Raw genomic sequence first — 14,252 nt, 5'->3', positions numbered from 1 at the left:
GATCAGGTCTTTCAACTTGGATAGGGATGAACTTGCACAAGGTTTCAACAGAAGTGCCCTAAAGCGCTTTCAAAGAGGAACAAGTTGGAGCTAGTAGTCAAAGATTGCCTATAACCCAATACTGGGACTCAAAGCTAATTTACATAGCAGTGTGCAGAAGACCTTAAACTGTATTCTGAGCAAAACTAATGATAATGGCTGGAATCCTGTTCAATATTTATATACAAGCTCATGAACTGGATTTATAATCTCATAACTTTTTTGGATTATTAGTATACTTAACTAGCTTCTCCTGGTCCACCCCCCCCCCACCCCCAAATACCCGCTAAACAGAAACATCATTCACCCATGCTCCAGTCACTGGCAAAATGGATCTCTTTCTCTCCATGCAGCCAATGCGCAGTAAAGTAGGTTGGGGAGAGTTATGGCTGTGGCAATAGTGTCACAATCATCCTTAAGTAGTGGTCATGAATATAAAGCTTTTATGCATGACTAGATAACTGTTCCATATTCACAACTGCTATTTAGTGATGATTGTGACACTATTGCCTCGATTGCAACTCCCTCCCCCAAACTACGTAACTGGCCACCAGCTTCACAAGGAGAAGAGAAATGACTTCATGTGACACACACTTCTCTGGTAACTAATATATTTTCCTGGATTACAGCACCCTGGGCCTTCTTCCTCACTGCTGTCCCCAAAATTAGACAAACCCTTTTAAGAATTTCTGTTCCAAAAGGCCTTAAAATGGTAACATGGATGTAATTCAACTTTTAGACAAGCTTTCATTAAAATAAGAACCGAACTTTATTGTATAGATGTTCCAACAAAATGTTACTTGAATAAATGTAAATAACTCAGCTGTAGTTTATGGCACTTGTTACTTATTTCAGTTGGTGAGGTTTCTTTCTTACTGTTAACTTTGTTACAATTTCAGTTTCCTTAACAAACTCAGCAAAACCCTATCTAACGTTCTAACTGCCACTAACTGCCACTAGCGGAAATTTCATCTCCCCTCAGCCAGCATTCCAGTGGCTACTGATCTCTCTGGAAACTCAGCACGGGTCTCAGACTCCTTCAGTTTGTCAGTCAAGATCTTGATCTCCTCTTCATATTTGCCTTCTTTCTGAGTGTACTTTTCTTTTGCCTAAGCAAGGAACTTTAAGTTTTGGTCCATGGATCTGCTCATCCAGTTCCCAGCAGTGGGATTCTGCCAGCTCAGCCCTCTCCACTGTATGCTCCAAATCTCCTTCTATGATGACCAGTTTCTGGGCAACTTTTTCATATTTTTGGTTAGCCTGTTCATTGATGTGATTGGTTTCATTGAGCTTGATCTCTGGCAGGTCCATCTTCTCTTCATGCTTCAGGGCTCTGTTCTCAATAGACTTCACTGTCCATTCATGGTCATCTTCAGCTTTCTTGACTTTCTCCACTTTTGCAAAGCTGCAGCAAGGTGCTCCTTGGGACTGGTCCAGCTCTTCCTCAACTAGTTGGATGTGCTGATTTAGGGATGCCACTTCTGCCTCAGCCTGTTTGCGGGCGCAGTGCTCGGCCTCGACCTCCCTCTCCAGCCTCTCGGCTCTCTCGTCGGCCTTGTCGGTATGCTGCTGCAGCACCTGGATCTTGCACTTAGATGCCTCAATGGTGATCACTCCAGCCATGGCCCATTCTCCTCCATTCAGCTGTGCCTCGCCTGCTGCCAAGTGGTTGCAGTGCAGACCATATCCATTTTGATTTTAATTCTGAATGTTCTTCTTACAGCTGTTTGAATTTCAGTAAAAGAAGAAGGAAATTCAGCATGCCCTTCTATAATTTCCTCATTTTTCCTTGCAGAATATCTTTGCTCAGACACCTCACAGCTCTGCCCCAGTTACAATGAGAATACTATACATGTTTAATTGGAAGTAATTGGAGAAATCCCTATTTCAAAGAACTCATTTTGCACATTGGTTTGAAAATGCAAAAAATAAAGGATGTTCACTTAAAATGAAAAACAAAACCAATGTCTTCATCCTCCATAATCAGCGGTGACAATACTGCAAAACTCATAAGCCTATATGGGCACTTGTCTTTCCCAAATCCATGAGTATATGTAGATAATTGCCACTGCCTCTGAGGAAGAACAGCCAGGTACACTTCCATCATGTTGTGGTCCAGAGGCTAGTGAGAGCCACTCAGTCCATATTTTAGCTGCCACTGCCATGGCCTCTGAAAGAAAGAAGAGCAGCCAGGGATCATTCTGTTGTTCCTTGGCCCTGTGACTGGCGAGAGCCCTTCCCTCCATGTTCCAACTGTCACTTTTATGGCCACTGTGGAAAAGAAGAGCAGCCAAATACAGCTCCATCATGGCATGGTCCAGAAGCTAGTGAGAGCCACTCATTCCATATTATAGCTGCCACTGCTGTGGTCTCTGAGGGAAAGAAGAGCAGCCAAGCACAGCTCCATTATGCCATGGCCAGTGGCTGGTAAGAGATCCATGTCCCAAATGTCACTGCTATGGTCTCTGAGGTAGAGAAGAGCAGCCAAGCACAGCTCTGTCCTGTCTTGGGCCAGCATTGGAAATGCCCACCTCCATTGCCATCCTTCTTCAGGTGTTATGTCTTACTTAGAATATAAGCCTAAAGACAAGGAACTGTCAAAGTAATAATTTGTAAACTGCCTTGGGAGCCTTTTTGGTTGGAGGTCAGAGTATAAATACTCTGAATAATCAAATATTGTATAGATGTTCCAACAGAATGTTACTTGAATAAACAAATAAAGCAGCTGTAGTTTATGGCACTTGTTACTTATTTCAGTTGGTGAAGTTTCTTTATTAGTGTTAACTTCATTACAATTTCAGTTTCCTTAAAAAAATTCCACAGTGTATCAATGTTATAATTTTCGAGGCCAATCACACTGTCTTTATCCTGCTTAGATCCCCTAAGCCTAACTACTAATCCTGCCACACAGGCTAACTATAACCCGCAGGTTACTTCCTCGATTTAACCCCTTGACATGGAGTATCTATTAGTTTATAAGCCCCTGCTTCTGGACTTTAACCTCAGTCCCTCTCTGGAACCCTCACTGGACTCAGCAAAATCCTATCAAATATTCTAACTGCCACTAACTGCCGCTAGTGGAAATTTTATCTCCCTTCAGCTAGCATTCCAGTGGCTACCGATCTCTCTGCAAACGCAGCACGGGTCTCAGCCTCCTTGAATTTGTACATCAAGATCTTGATCTCCTCTTCATATTTTCCATGGCCCACTCTTCTCCACTCAGCTGCACCTCGCCTGCTGCCAGGTGACTGCAGTGTGTGCAAATGATGTCAGGCAAGATCAAACATTGATCAGAACGGAGACTGCAGTCAAGCAATCAGAAGAAAGTTAGAAATAGGAAGGGTAGCTATGAAAAAACTAGAGAAAATCCTAAAGTGTAAAGATATACAGCCGAATACTCAAGTTAGAATAATTCATCCCATTGTATTCCCTATTACCAAGTATGGCTGTAAGGGCTGGACAGTAGTGACGTAAAGAATATTCATCAAAATTTGATAAACAGAAGATATATCTGTTATTTGAAGATTCTGAAAGCTTTTTAATGAGAAGAAATTAGGAGCACTTCCCGATCAACAAGTAAGAATTTTGGTTTTTTTTTATTTATTTTTTTATTATTATTTTTTAAAATATATCTTACAATATTAATGCATTCACGAACAAATACGGTAACAAACTAAGAGACTTATACATATACTTATATTCCTCTTTCCCCTCCCCCCTAGTGTCATCTTATATCTTATGCTATATTATATTTCTTCTTAAAACAACATTATTGGACTATATGTAATAATATCTTACACATATATCTTTTCTACAGTACTTATCTTCCGGTCTACCTCCCACTATTCAATCAATTCGGATTAATCCATTTTCGGCTCTTCTATATACATTCCTCGTTTCATATGTCCGTTTTTCCGACTTCATTTCCTAAGCTTTTTGCTTACTTATTCCAGACTATGGGACTCCGGGAAGATGGCGGAGTAAGAAGTCGCAAGTCACAAAGGCAGGTGACAAGCGGCACCACTCGCGGGCTTATTAGCCAGTTTAAACAACAACTTTTGGCAGCAAAAGGCGGCTAGAATATCCCCCCGATAAAGGGGATCCGGACGGAGCCCGACGGGGTCCTTATTTTAGAGGATTTCTTGGGATTTTCCCTGGCCACAGGCGGGGGACCGAAGAGACTCTGGGGGACGGAGGGCAAGCCGCGGCCGCGAGCGGTGGCTGAAACCATATTAGAAGGACCGCAGCAGCAGACTCCGTTTTTGAGACTCCCGTAAGGGAAGAAAAGAAGGACTGGTAAAGCGTAATTTGGAATAGAAATAAAGATTCTCGGGTGCAATACTTCATCAGAATTTTGGTTTTTAATTCGATGGCCAGGATTTGAGTATTTTGCATAAGCAAAGCTACCATTCATATTGGGTTTCCTAGCAGAGGACTGTTCTTTAAACCTCTTCCAAACTTCCTTTTGACATGCTGATTGAGTTTGAAATGCCAGGTAATTTGTGTAAATGTTCGCCTCCCTTGTCTTTTATTTTCATTTGAGAAATCTGTGAAAAATACTTCTCAACAGGGAGAGGAAAAAAATAACCTTTTGAAAGTAGGACTTTTGAAAATAACATTTTTTAAAAAAATTGTGTCTAGTTCTCGATGGGAGAGAAGAAAAAAATTGGTTTGTCACAACACTAGTTGTGCAACATAGCCATTCAACACTAGGGTTGCTTGCACAATTAATGCGCAATTCCACACGTGGAGATATACACAGTGTAACTCCAATGTAGCGCCTTGTCCTTTATCTTTTCCTACATTGCCTCCCTAGGAGACCTGGGGTGGTTTGCATCTCCTGTTCCACCTCCACCCCTGAAATTTATTTTATTTTATTTTATTTCAGTAAAAAATCTCCAGAAGCATTCCAAGTCTTGAGATAATGTCATCATATTTTTGCCCCTGGGCCATTTTAGGCTCAAGAGAGACCATTTTAAAATAGGAAGTTGACTTCCAGGTCACTTCCTGTTTTGTTTTGTTTTTGAAAAAAGCTTCTCCTGAGTTTAACATTGCCTTGGGGGCTCAGAATTATGGCAACATTGCCCCCACATGTCAGGGGCATTTCTGTGCATTTGGGGACAAAAACATTCAAGACTTTATTTTAGGTGCTGGGTGCTCCAGGGGGGTCTCAAAAACAGTCTTGGCACACAAGCAGAACATAAGCTACACTTCCCCACCCACAATATATTGGTTCTACTCTTCTGATTCTTGAGAACATAATTTTATCTCATCTCCTTGAAAAACTATGGGAAGGACACAGCTGTAATATTTATCTAGTCTTCAGATATTCTTTCAGTGTGCATCTCCTTATATAAGAAGCAAAGGTAGCTGCTGGCTGCCATGTTAGCAGGGCAGTGAATCCATTCCATTCGTTTCAAAAGGATCTTGGATAGCATCTGGATAACTCTTTTAAAGCCTGGGTTAATACATGGACTGGATTCACTTCAGGTTTCCAAAACAGGCCTTTTCTGCCTGAAACAGCCCTGGGGAAGAGGGATATTCTTTAATTGAGGTTTCTCAGGGTGTTTGCCAATCTCTTTAGATGACTGTGCCATTTTTAGATTAATTTCAGGAATTTGGAGGTTTGGGGGATCTGCACTGGGGGACTGTATGCAGCACAAGTCGAATCCCTGAGTTAGAATAATGAATGCTTATCAAGCCCTACTATTAGGCAAACATGGGAGAGTTCTTTGTTGTTGTTATTATGTGCCTTCAAGTTGCTTCTGACTTATGGCAACCCTAAAGCAAACCTATCAGGGTGGGTTTCTTGGCAAAATTGTTCAGGCAACTGATTGAGATTTTATAAAAGGGTAGCAAAGGGAATCACATGAGTTCATCACCTTCTCTGCAGATGCCAGCTAGCAGCCCCAGATGCTGGTGAAACATCAAGAATAAATTTTTCCAGAACATGGCCATATAGCCCTCCCAAAATTGCCACAAAAACCTATGGAATCATGAGTTATTTATCATTGCTATATTCTTACTGCTAGGGAGCAGGAGAAATGATTGTGGGATTTCCTGGCCTTACCTATCCAAGAGCTTGGCTAACGTGACCAGTTTAGGTGTGTGCATTTTGTCAAGTGCTGGTAGTGGGATAGAAGTGCAGCATCTGCTACTACTCCTCAACCAGAAAAACGTCTTTGGTCAGGGTTGTTTTTAAGAGTAAAGCAGTGCTTCTATTTGGTATGAAGTATCTGTAAATAAAGAAGTGCGAATAATACTTTATGGGGAATTAATATATAGAATAAAAATCATTGGGTATATTGTGATAAGTAAGATAAGTATCACCACACACAACACATGCACAAAGAGATTGAGATTTTTTCAGGAAACGTCCATCCTTAAAATTCTACCGAATTACTGAACTAAAATTCCCAACTGATTTCTTATGACTGTGACTTGATCCACTTGATGTCAAGCTTTAAAAATACTGCCATGAAACAAAGTAATCATTGCCCTTGTGCAGCAGACCATTAGGAAAATAATATGTTTACACTCTGGGGGGAATCATTCTCACTTTAATTTTTCTGTTTTTCTTTACTCCCTCTTATTTAAACTGGGAGAACAGCCAAACCCGCACAAACCTCCTCTCCTCTCCCCACCTCAGCTGAGTGACCACATTTTAAACATAACATAGCACACCATAAACTTTGAATTAATCTCCTTAGAAAAACTGCTGCATCCTCTGTGCTCCCTTAAAATGCCCGCACACACACGCACACACGTACGTATGTACACACTCACACACCCGTACCTCACATGGGAAAGTTCCAGTGTGGAAGTATCAGTTAGCACCACAAGACCAGCTCAATGACAAGTCACTTTGTTGTTAATGAAAAATGGGTACTATTGACTTCGGAAGCCCATTGATGTGGAGGTTTCCCGTGCTCTTGCAGGCTAACATCTGGTCTGAGTTAGACACTAATTCCAACACTTTGGCTAGTATTTACAGATATGGCAAGTGCTGGCAAGCTACCAATGTGACTTAGGTGACCTACTATCCTTTATTTTGATAAAATCCACTGGCATTGACTCTACATGTTTAATCACATCTGCATGATTAGTAAGAACATTTATTCATTAATTCCTAATTCTCTGTTTGCCCTGTTTTCAGGTTTGATGCTTTGAATACATATACTTGTACCTGAGAAGTACTTAAAACACCCTTCCTAAGGGTGACAAATTAACTTGACCAAGTATTCCCACACAAATATTTATGTATAAAACATTAAGTATGGCTACTTGAAGAATGAATGGAATCCAGAGGCAGACACCAAAGGATGGAATTAAATAAGCCACGTAACTATTTTTAGAGCAGAGGTGGATATTATTAGGAGCTCAATAAGTCTATTTAACTGCAATTCCCAGCATTCCTCACCAGGACTATCCCAGCTAGGACTCCTGGGAGTTGCAGTCCAACAACATCTGGAGGATTTGGAGGATCTGTGTCAGAATAACATAGCATAGCATAGTTGCAAGCTAAGGCACATTCCCCTGCACAACCCATCTCACTTGGGATTTCTACCTATCAGTTCATTCCACAGATAGGGAAAAGTGAAGTGTAAAGCAGGATCTTCTGTAATCGTACATGATACTGGTTGTACCACATTGCAACTACTACTAAAGTCTGCAGTCCAGGACCAACCATCCCATCAAGCAGAGTAAGGCAGCCAGTTCAAGCAGCAGATATGAATTGCCATCAAAGGGCAGCAAAGAGTGAGTTACATATTTTGTTGCTATTGTGTTTTTATAGTTGGGGGTGTTGTGGGATTGTCTGCCCCATGTACTAAATACTCTGGCTGGCTTTGGGTATAATATACCTTGACTTGAGTAGGTGTACCCACCATTTTCTGCTAGAGAGTTCTTCTAGTGCCTCACCAAACCAAATACCCCAGGGATGGCTTCAGGACAACCCACACACACAGAAATCTGATGGGAAATCCATAATAATCCTGCAACTGAAAACTGGGGAAGCAAATGAGGCTATAGGAAACCTCCTTGGATTTATCCCTGTGCTTCTCACGGTGCCTAACACCCATCAAATATATATATATATATATATATATATATATATATAGTTAACTTTTTTAAAAAAATGAATGTACCTCTGTTCAGGAAATAATATTATTGTAAGAGCTGGAACAAGATACAGAAGACAGCTACCTCCTTCCATTCTGTATGTTTTTCTATGCTAGGATATAGCTGGCAGAGCTAAGTGTGTGGAGACAAAAGGGAAACATCTATCTCTTATGGCATATCATTGGATTTCCCAGAAGTCTTAGGTGAACTACTTGAGAACCTGAAATCATTACTTAGTACACTGGGCGACACTCCATTGCTCTTAAGCACCTCTTGAAAACAGATCAAAGCAGTACAGTTAAAACATAGCAACAAATTAATGCCCTCCCAGGGACCCTAACATACTATGGTGATGACTGCTTACTTAAAATTATAGCCAGCTAAAAAAAAAAGAAGAAGCTAAGCTACCACTGTACAACCACAGAAAATGTCTGAGCACAGACTGCACCTTTCCTCATTTTACCAAACAAAGTATTTCAATATTCATTATTTCAAAATAATCCATTTCTTTTTTTCATAATGACTTACAGGTGAAATAGATTGCCCTAAAGGGGCTGCTTGAAGCCATCTCTGACAAAGCTGGATTGGGGGCATGACATCTGCATGCAGCGGCCCAAATCCTCTGTGGTGCCAACTGAAAAAAGAGTGGTTTTTAACCACTCCTTTTTTGGCCGCAGAAAAGCAACCTTTAGCGGCTCTTGTGCAGCCCTCTGGAGGTTTTCCGTGAGTTGGGAGTTTGTGGCGTGTAACTGCCATACCCCCAGCAGAAGCTGGCCCACATGTTGGAAGCTGGGCAGCTGGGCAGCTGGAAGATGGCTTCTGAGCGACTTTAGAGCATGCTGTGTCAAAGCGCCACACTCTGAAGCCGCCCAGACAGCACTACAAAGGGGTGGTCTGTCTCACCCTTCTGAGAGCCCTTAAAAATTACAGACAGAAACCAAAAAGGGTCGGTACAGACCAGCACAATACGCTGGCTTCGGGGCAGCATGGTGGTGTGGCCTATGTACAACACACACCCCAGCACCACCCCAAAACCAACGGTACACTACTCCTCTGCCCACACGGGGGCAGCTTTTTGGTGCTCCAGTAGCATGACATTCAAATGCCGCACACTGCAGGAGTATTGAAAATCCACAGTGGCAGCGGAAAAGGAGGTATTTTCTGGCACAAAAAGGAGCTGCATTTTCCCGCTCTTTTTGCGCTGAAAAAAAGCTGGATTGGGACCACGGCGTGTTTTGGCCCTAAGTCAGTTATGAATGCATAGCCCAGAGTTGCACATTTGTGACTGTTTTGTATTCATGATCCCCACATAGTCCCTAGTTTGGAGGTTACATAGAGACCATGAAAGTCCCCCAATACCCACTTACTGGGCAGCAGCTTCTGCAATCAGGAAGAGTATATTCCCCTGTTAATTGGGAAGCTGTTGACTGAGGATGGCATCTGAACACATCAACAGAAGATGAGTCCTGCTAGATTGGATCACACAGTAGCCAATCAGTTGTCAATGGGAAGTCCACCAGCAGGACATGATATCACTAGCAGCTTTCTATTGATGTTCCCCTGCAACTGGTACACAAAGGCATGTTGCATCTGATCCTGGAGGTGATATAAAGCCATCCAGACAAGTAATAATTGATGGCCCAAGCTTCCATAAAATTGTTTAATCCCCTTAGTACCCCTAAGTTGGCAGCCATCATTGCATCTTGTGGCAGTGATTCAGGGACATAGCCAGGATTTTGGGAAGAGGGGGTCCAGACTAAGTGCCACCATTATAATGGGGCTTGGGTGCGGCAGCACAGTGGCACACACCATTCATTGTATCTAACAGAAGGGGGGGGGGGCTGGACCCCACGGACCCCCCCCCAACTATGTCCCTGAATGAATCCCACAGTTTAGCAGTGCACTGTCTGAAAAAGAATTAATTCCTGTTGTTCATTCAGGTTCAGTAGATGACTCTGGGTTCAAGCATTAAAACAGGGGAGGAATTTTCTATTTTCTCTGTGCTATGCACAATTATTGCACATGCCTGGTATGTCTTCCCTTACTTGTTTACTTTTGGGTGCCAGAGAATGTAATCTTTTCTCATAAGATAGTTGCTATCAACAAAGCCAGCTTTCCCATTAAGAGGAGTGGAGCAAGGTGCCTCTGAAGCAGGGCACTTAAAGGGCAGTGTGTTTTGAGTTATTTATGTTCATATTTCTACCTACATGAGCAACAAAATGTCTTGGGCTAAGTCTGGCCACCAGTGATGATTGTTTGGGCAATATGTATACATTGGCTCAGATCCACATAGACCCATTCATGGACCAATAGCCATGCTATTCTGGAGTGTGCCTTGCAAAACTGTGTCCATGGTGTATGTTTGCATAGCAAGACATATTCCTCTTAATGTGTCCTATGTAATAGGTGGTCTGAGGCTGGAATGCAGATGTGAAAAGCAGATGTGGAGACGGTACCTGAACGAGGCTGCATGTGTGACAGCAGGAGCCTGGGAAAGAAGCCGTGTAATGAGTGTGTTAAGATGTTTTAATAAAGAAGTTACCTATTGTAAATAAATCCATATGTCTTATAATCCATAGCTTCGTTCCTTCTTAGGCATCTGGTACTATGAAGGGGTTTAGAAGCATTAATGCTATAGGCTTATTACCTTTAAAGAGAAAGTTGGGTGGAAATTAATGGCTCCTCTTAAATTAAAGTCCTGAGGAAGGACTGTAGGTTCCTCTATTAAAAAAGAAAAGCATTTCTTCTCAAGGAAGTTGAACCTCACCAGCAAGAAGGCAATTAAGAGGAAACAAGTAGATTTCCATATGTACATGCAAATCATTTGCCTCTATAGGGAGGTAATGTTCAGGCAAACGATCCTGTCACTAATTTTTAGTATCTCACCCTTCCTCCAAGCAGTTTAAGGGAGTGCACACATTCTCTTTCTGAATTTTGTCCTTACCACAAATGACAACTCAGTTTTGGGGACGTGGTATTTAGAAGCCACTCACCCCAGAGCTGGCAAAAAGCCATTGACAAGGGTGTCAAGTCATATCTGGGGTGGTGCTCATCTCCGTTACTAAGCCAAAGAGCCAGCGTTGTCAGAGACTACTCTGTGATCATGTGGCCAGCAGGATTGCACAGAATGCTGTTTATCTTCCCACCAGAATGGTACTTACCATATCTACTTGCATTTGCATGCTTTCGAACTACTAGGTTGGTAGAAGCTTGGACTAGTGATGGGAGCTCACCCATTCATGCGGCATCTGGGCCTCTAACTGCAAACCTACCAATCTTGCAGTCAACAGAGTTGTGTTAACCACTTGAGCCACCACATCCCTTACTTTCTCATTATATTATTTTTATTTAAAAAGGGTTTTTTTAAGCTGCAGCATTCTTTAAATCAAGTCAAGATACCTAAGAAGAGCACCCTAATAGTTAACACATACATCAATTTCCTCTGAATTAATATATTCAGGTTTTTGTTTGTTTGTTCTTTGTGCACTACTACGGAAGAAAGATTTTCAAAATGCTACAAGGAAGATCTGCAGTGCATTTTTAAAGTGTGTGTGTGTGTGCATGCACATGCACCTTCAAGTCTCCTGTAGAGTTATGGTGATTCTATGACTTTCATAGGGCTTTCTTGGCACGGAATACTCAAACGTGGTTTTGCCAGTTCCTACCTCTGAAATACAGCCTATAACACATCCCTACAGCAAAATTATGCTAGAAGAGAAAGCATAAACTTTGTTCTCTATCCCATGGGAGGAAATACCCACAATTTATTTTCTTCTGTATTTGAATACTGCATTAAATACATAGATGTTATTTCATATATTCATATAACTTCACCCAGATTTATCACTGTGCCAATTGTATTGCCAATGCTGGCTTGTGGCTCCTATATCAGTAGAATGGTAAATCTGATTTTGGTTTTAGTCTGAACCTCAAATGAGCTATTCAAGTTGCAGAACCTATTGTGGGGATACAACTCAGCCACTTGGATAGCTCCTTTAAAGTTTAGATCCAAACCCAGAGTGGATTCACTGTCCCATTGATTTAGAAGACATATCCTGGCTCAGCCATGTAAACCCACTGGGTGACCTCAGAGGTTGGTAAGGGCATACCCTCTTTGCACAAACATGCCAAGGAAGCCACGTAATAGGTTCTCCTTAGAGCTGCCATAAGTTGGAAATGACTTGAAGGCACACAACAACCAGAAACCTGCCACTGTATATTTCCAATATATATTTTTTAAAAAATGAAAACAAAGAGCTGTTCAAATTAGGTCGGCTTATTTTGCTGATTATAAATGGGGTGGGGTTAGGAACTGGAACAGCACTGGGGAAAGTAAGATATGACATATTGGAAGGCAAGAGCCAACGTCCAGGAAGAAGGCTTCTCTAATGAGCCTGTAATGCTTTGATGAAAGGATGTAACGTAAAGCTTTTCTACAGATATAGCTTTTCCTGATATTGTTAGAGTTAAAGCTCTAGGGATACTATTCCTCCTTTATTCCTGTCTTTAATTTGTTATTATTAAGCCACAATAGACACTTCTGAGGCTTAAATTTAATAACATTAAATAGCTCTTACAGGAGAGAAGCTGAATACAGTCATTCAGGACAAGGGAGAAGTGATAATTAAGAATAAATAGATTAGCAATTTGAAGGTACTTCAATTAAAGCTACGGGATAAAAGGATGACTAGACAGTCGCATTTCTTAGGTATAAATCAGATTTCAATAAGATCTGCCTAGGAACAGAGGCAAGATTCCCAGGTTGTAAGCATCATGCTAAAAACGAGAGCAATGAACATCTTGCATTTCAACCTTGTTGTATTTTCACAGAACAGCTAGTGATGATACTGTTATCTAATTTTCAACAGATGCTTCACTTGAATTTTCAACAGAGCTCTTTCCCACTACAGCTAGGAAGCCAGATTTCAGACAGCCTACATTATTCATTTTAGCCATATGCAAAAAGAGAACATGACAATTCCATACACCAGAAGAAAAGACTGGAGGAGGAGGGTTACTATTTATTTATTTATTTATTTATTTATTTATTTATTTATATATATTTTCAGAAGGAAAAAGACCTCACAATTTTTAATCAGCATTTCACACACAGTACAATTTACAACTTTCTAGTCAAACCTGTTCACTCTGCTTCAAAAGGGCTTAAAATAAGCATATGGGAAACAAATACTCTATGTGGCAAAAATGTCCTTCTCTGATTATGCAGTTTCATCTCATAGGACTAGACCTTTAAAAAGTAGCTCCTAGGATGCTCCAGTATCCATAAAGATGTAGCCATTCTGGGAGGCTGAGAAGATTCTGATTTACAGCCCCAGATATCATGTTATCCAAGCTCTGTAAGTAGATCATCCCATTTTGATACTCATAAGAATGAAATACAGGTTATGCATTTTCTGCTCACAAAAATATCCTTGTCAGAAGCCAGCCTTCACACTGTATAAATGCAGCTTAAAAGATATGTAAAGGAATGTAATCCCTTATCTTTCTAATAGACAGAAAGCGTCCGTAGGCTTGGACAGAATCCAAGATTTGCAGTGTTACTCTTTTTAAAAACAAACAAAAAACCCTCATGCTGGAAATATCAGGCCTTTCCCCCTACACAATTATAGCACTATAATTCCAGTTTAACTGCCAGGGTCGCATCCTATGGAATCCTGTACTTTGGCGAAGCACTAGAGCAGTGATTCAAACTTTGGTTCTCCAAACATTTTGGGCTTCAACTCCCAGGAACCCCAGCCAGCTTGGCCAACAGTCAGGAATTCTGAGAGCTGAAGTCCAAAACATCTGTAGGACCAAAGTTTGGGAGCTACTCCACTAGAGCAGTGGCATTGCCGAGGTTGGTGCCACCTGGTGTGAGGGGAGGCAAACTGCCCTCCCAGGCCACTCCAGAGCATCCATTCAGGGTCTAGTGCAGCTGCTCCAAGAGCAGCCACACCAGAACCTGACACCATCACACACAACCAATAGCCACTACTGCTAAGAAAGGTGGCACTGCGGCCTCCAGAGGACACATTTAGGTTCTGGTGCAGCTGCTGGATGAGCAGAAAAAGGAGGATTTTCTTCACCATCAT

At 41.5% G+C, this 14,252-nt stretch overlaps 1 protein-coding gene and 1 long non-coding RNA gene across 4 annotated transcripts; one reads left to right on the top strand and one right to left on the bottom strand.

Annotated features, from left to right (window-relative positions):
• Positions 1 to 569: 569 nt before the first annotated feature.
• Positions 570 to 10,690, top strand: LOC149305203 (uncharacterized). 3 transcript variants are annotated; one of them, XR_016271776.1, is made up of 3 exons: positions 570 to 640; positions 7,614 to 7,797; positions 10,567 to 10,690. It is a non-coding gene; the product is annotated as an uncharacterized LOC149305203 (long non-coding RNA). The 3 variants fall into 3 exon arrangements; XR_016271775.1 differs by lacking the exon at positions 570 to 640 and adding an exon at positions 2,812 to 3,283; XR_016271774.1 differs by lacking the exon at positions 570 to 640 and adding an exon at positions 4,395 to 4,534.
• On the bottom strand, positions 836 to 2,712 carry LOC149305204 (uncharacterized). The gene is given in 2 exon segments (XM_089477797.1): positions 836 to 1,179; positions 1,181 to 2,712. Coding segments are annotated over 2 exon segments (654 nt in total). The 5' UTR covers positions 1,663 to 2,712; the 3' UTR covers positions 836 to 1,007.
• Positions 10,691 to 14,252: the final 3,562 nt, after the last annotated feature.

This window comes from Sceloporus occidentalis, unplaced genomic scaffold (genome assembly GCF_023333645.1).
Source record: "Sceloporus occidentalis isolate IW3139 unplaced genomic scaffold, rSceOcc1.0.p SCAF_12, whole genome shotgun sequence".
Lineage (NCBI taxonomy): Eukaryota > Metazoa > Chordata > Lepidosauria > Squamata > Phrynosomatidae > Sceloporus > Sceloporus occidentalis.
This window is presented reverse-complemented; position numbering and strand designations above follow the sequence as displayed.